This window comes from Sphaeroforma arctica (assembly GCF_001186125.1).
Source record: "Sphaeroforma arctica JP610 unplaced genomic scaffold supercont1.2614, whole genome shotgun sequence".
Classification (NCBI taxonomy): Eukaryota; class Ichthyosporea; order Ichthyophonida; genus Sphaeroforma; species Sphaeroforma arctica.
Window position 1 is genome coordinate 1 of NW_014037944.1, and position 4,760 is coordinate 4,760.

General features: G+C 37.8%; 1 protein-coding gene across 1 annotated transcript; it reads left to right on the top strand.

The window, feature by feature from the left end:
• Positions 1 to 368: 368 nt before the first annotated feature.
• SARC_12816 (hypothetical protein) lies at positions 369 to 4,493 on the top strand (the record flags this gene model as incomplete). Its single annotated transcript, XM_014293070.1, has 7 exons — positions 369 to 424; positions 729 to 790; positions 1,208 to 1,272; positions 1,959 to 2,026; positions 2,252 to 2,360; positions 3,003 to 3,117; positions 3,815 to 4,493. Coding segments are annotated over 7 exons (607 nt in total), but the record flags the coding sequence as incomplete, so codon positions are not given.
• Between the last annotated feature and the right edge of the window lie 267 nt (positions 4,494 to 4,760).

Consider the following 4,760-nt stretch of genomic DNA (forward strand, 5'->3'; position numbering starts at 1 on the left):
GTAAATATATATATATCCATGATATATATATATATATATATATATATGTGTGTGTGTGTGTGTGTGTGTGTGTTATTATATATATATATATATATATATATATATATATATATATATATATATATATATATATATATATATATTATATATGTATATATGTATATGTATATAAATATAAATATATATATATTTATATCTATATCTATATATATATATATATATATATATATATGTATATCTATATATATATATATATATTGTACAAAAAATTGTAAATAGCTGCCTCGGATGTTACTATTGATCAATGCGAGACAGAACTGTGCCTATACTATTACCTTTCACCAACTCAACAACCACTACAAATCCATTCAACAGCGTGTAAATTGCGTTGGCTTCAACGAGGATTCCTCTGTGCTGTTTTCAGGTACACTCTTGAACCTCTGGCACACACCACGCACGACACAGTCACTGGAAATGTCTATACATATACAGAACATGCATTGTCTGACTTGATTCTGTTTGAGAATGCTTTTTCTGTGCACTTAGAAATATCGAATACTTTAAGAGAAGCAGTGCGTGGATGACCAATTGAACGTGTGGCATGCTACTGTATCTGCGTCTGCAGTCATATATATATATATATTATGTGAAGGATTTGATTTTTATATATTCATCCATATGAACATACATATCATCTCCAATCCTGTTCTGCTGGTTGCGTCTTGCAGGCTCGTACGATGCAACTGTCAGGATATGGGACTGCCGATCGAAGGGATACGAGCCCATCCAGGTATACCTCAGAGCACCAGCTTGTACGTGTAGATATAGATACTTAGGTTTACTTGTCTAAACATATATTGTTGCGTGTCTCGTAACACAACGGTTCGCACGTGGGTGTACGTGTGCAAGTGTGGTTGTAGCTTTTATTCAATGTACTCACAGATATGTTTCTTCGAATGGAGTTTCCTGTCGTCGTTCATTGTGTGCGGGCGTGCATGTACGATTAAGTGCTGCACTAGGATATAAGCACGCATTGTCTGAAAGGGTAGATGACCGACCAACTATAAACAACCCTTTATGCCTATAGTTATCTACCCTTAGGTGGGTGAGCTTACTGCCTTTAGGTAGGTAGACTACCTACCTTTAGATAATTTAACTACCCTTAGAAATGAAGTGTGCTGTCTTTTCCTTGCTACGACGTTCTCAGGTGTTGAACGATGCAAAAGACAGCGTTACCACTTTGCATGTCAGCGGTACAGATCTTCTCTTTGGGTGAGTCATTGTCTGTTGTAGTTCATCTGGTTTCAGCTGATCAAGTGATAGCTTCGAATCTTTATATTCAAACACACACACACACATATATATAATATATTTTTTATATATGTTTATTTATATACATATATATATATATATATACATTATTATATTAGTGTATTATTATATATATATATTATTATATTATTATATTATATGTTATTTTATATTATTATATATTATCATACATTATTATATATTAATATATATGTATATTATTATATATATTAATATATATGTATATTATTATATATATTATTATATATTCTGTAGCACGCATGTATTGCAAGGAAGTGGCCACCGCTTGCATACATGTATGCGTCTACACAACCCCTATACCACCAGCGTTAGCATAGATCTGGTACTAAATTGTGGCCTGCACATTGGCAATGTGCCTACTAAATAAAAGATGTATGTATACCTATCCATCGAGTGCTTTGAGTTGGAGGTTTATATTGAGAAGTACGTATTATACCGTCTCCTTGGTACCTTATATTAGGAATATGCGTGCATGTCACTTCCCTTGACCGCTCTTCGATCCATCTCACCGTTAGTATGTGATAGGAATGATTCATATATACCTACATTCCGTGTGTAAGTACATTGACAACCGCTCACACACTCACTCGCTATTGCACTTGCAGCTGTGTGGACGGAACTGTGCGAGTGTACGACATGCGCAACAGACAGGTGACGACAGACACAGTTGGACGTAAGTGATATATATATATATATATATATATATAGACAAGTTGCGGCCAGTGTTGGTGTATAGTACCTCATTCAGTTCGACCACCTGATGCTGATAATCGAGCAATTGTTGGAGACTGAAAGTTAAGATGAGGAACATCAGTCAGTGATTGACCGTTGCGATAAGAACGGTACGTAACTAAGAGTCCGAAAAACTGAGACTAAATACGTTGTTTATGTACTGCAGATCCAGTCACGTCAGTCCGACTGTCCAATGACAAACAGTGCGTGCTGCTCTCTACGCTGCAGGATCTGCTGGTTGTCTTGGATAGGTCGAATGGCCAGGTGTTGACTATGTAAGTGGCTAAACTGTTATATAGTTAGTGATATATATATATATATGTGTGTGTGTGTGTGTTTGTGTGTAAGTGTATGTATGGAGGGGGGGAAGGATTAATCCCTGTATGGTGTAGACTACTAAACCACTAAAATCTGTTGTTAAGCCCGTATTGTTTTGTCTGAAGTGTCCCTATCTCTCCGTTGAGAAGAACGATCCACCCCACCCCAATCCATAAACACTTCTGAAACGCTCTCGCATGTTTGCTTAGTTGCCACTCGTTCGTGGTCCGTGCGTAATTGTTCATCGGCTGTATTTCTGGCGAACATGGGTTCCCCCGGAAGATGCAGTCAGATATGGGTACTTACCAAATTTGTAAATAGTGTAGTTGGGCCTAGTACACGGCCTCTGACGACACTGTTTCTTGTTTATTTACTTTGAACTGGCAATCATTTAACTTCAATTCTAATTTTTTGTGACGTTGCGTTAAACTCATGTCTCATTCTTGCGTGCGTGCGTGTACGTATGTTTTTATTTTGAAGGGCAATTAGAAGCCCAATCACAAGCTACCAAACCCTTCTCATATGTTGCGAACCACACTTTGCGCACTTATATACATATATATATATATATATGTGTGTGTGTATATATATATATATAGGTTGAAGGGGCACAAAAATTCCAACTACAAAGTCGACAGCGCCTTCACCGCAAAGGATGCTTACATCGTGTCGGGTTCTGAGACAGGAGATGTGCACTACTGGGAGCTCATTAGCGTATGTGTATACGACTTGATTTCTTCGCATATCTGCAACATTTTAGTTTGCCGGCACAAACCTCAACACACAATATTGCACATGCACGCGTGTGTTCACTTCTCGAAAAGTAATTTGTGCAGCACTTAGTATGCTAGGAAATGGAGCGTACGATGCAATCTTTTAGAAGCTGCTTCCCACGCCGGTATATATATATATATATATATATATATGTATGTATAATGTGTGTGTGTGTGTGTGTGCGTGTGTGTATACGTATATTGGTATATGTATATGTATATGAATACATATATGTTTATATATTTATATATATATAAATATATATATATATTTGTGTGTGTGTGTATACGTGTGTGTGAGCGTGTGTGTGTGTGTGGACGTCGTATATCACATATACATGTGGCCTTTCGAAAGGTCAAGAGGTGCTTTGGAGGCAATTCAGCCTAGTCCGTAATTTACTCTGTGCTTTTAAACAACAGCAGTACATTTGTACTGCACAAATGCTATGCGTAGAATTAATAGTGGATCATTTATGTGTACATATATAGGTCTGATAATATGCAAAATTGTACGTATTATTTGTGTATTTACGTATATAAATTTCTTAGCGTGGCCGCCTAAGCACACCAATCCATACCAAGTACAGGTTACAGCCACTAACGGACATACGCCTCCTTTTACTGACCATTTCGTACAGGGCAAAAAAGTCCACACGATCGAGACAGGATCCAGCGGAGTGTACACAATTGATTACAACGAGAAAAGGGACACGCTTCTAACTGGTTCAGTTGAGGGTCATGTCACATTGTGGGGTCTTGGAAAGACCTAACTAACAATCTTGACAATATACAAACTTTATACTTTCGTATACATAGCAAGATACATTCAACACTCGAAACTTGCACGCCGAGCCTTCGCGCCACCATACGGGTGAGCTGCGATGATATTTGTAGCGGCATGTCCTTATCTGGTTCAATAGACCGCCTGAAGAATGTCTGGATATCGGTAGGACATGCCCCAATATTTAGACCTGCACAGGAAGCGTTGTACGTTACTGACCTGGGATATATACCTACAATTTATTTTTAGTACCACCTTACATGCCTAAAATTTATTGATTGCACCACCGTATCTGCCTAAAATCTATTAACAGCACTGCGACGAACGAGAAGTGTGCATAGACCATTCCTGACTGCGTAAGGTGGCAGTTCTTATCGTCCTGAAAGGTGTTCAATAACCCAGTGATCAGTGAAAATAGGATGAACGATAATGGCTTATGCAAAGCATCGTTAAAAGCGCTGCGATGAGGAGTCTGCTACACAGCTGACTGGGACATAGATACTGTGAGACATTTATATTTAAAGGAGTTGTACTGAAACCTTAGCAGCGATCTACTTATTTATATGGTTAAATCATTAGCAGCCTTCTGTATAATACAATACACAATGGACTTTTCGTTTGCCGGTAAGGTAGAAGGACTGATTTATACTTTCGAGGCTCATAACAATCTAGTTGGACACAGTAGCCATTGATTATGGATACATAAGCCAAAATCATGATACCTAAACATAAATACAAAGAACTACGCTGCAGTATACAATTTCCCTTTATTTTCCGGTATGCTGTAAGTGATGGGCAGTGCG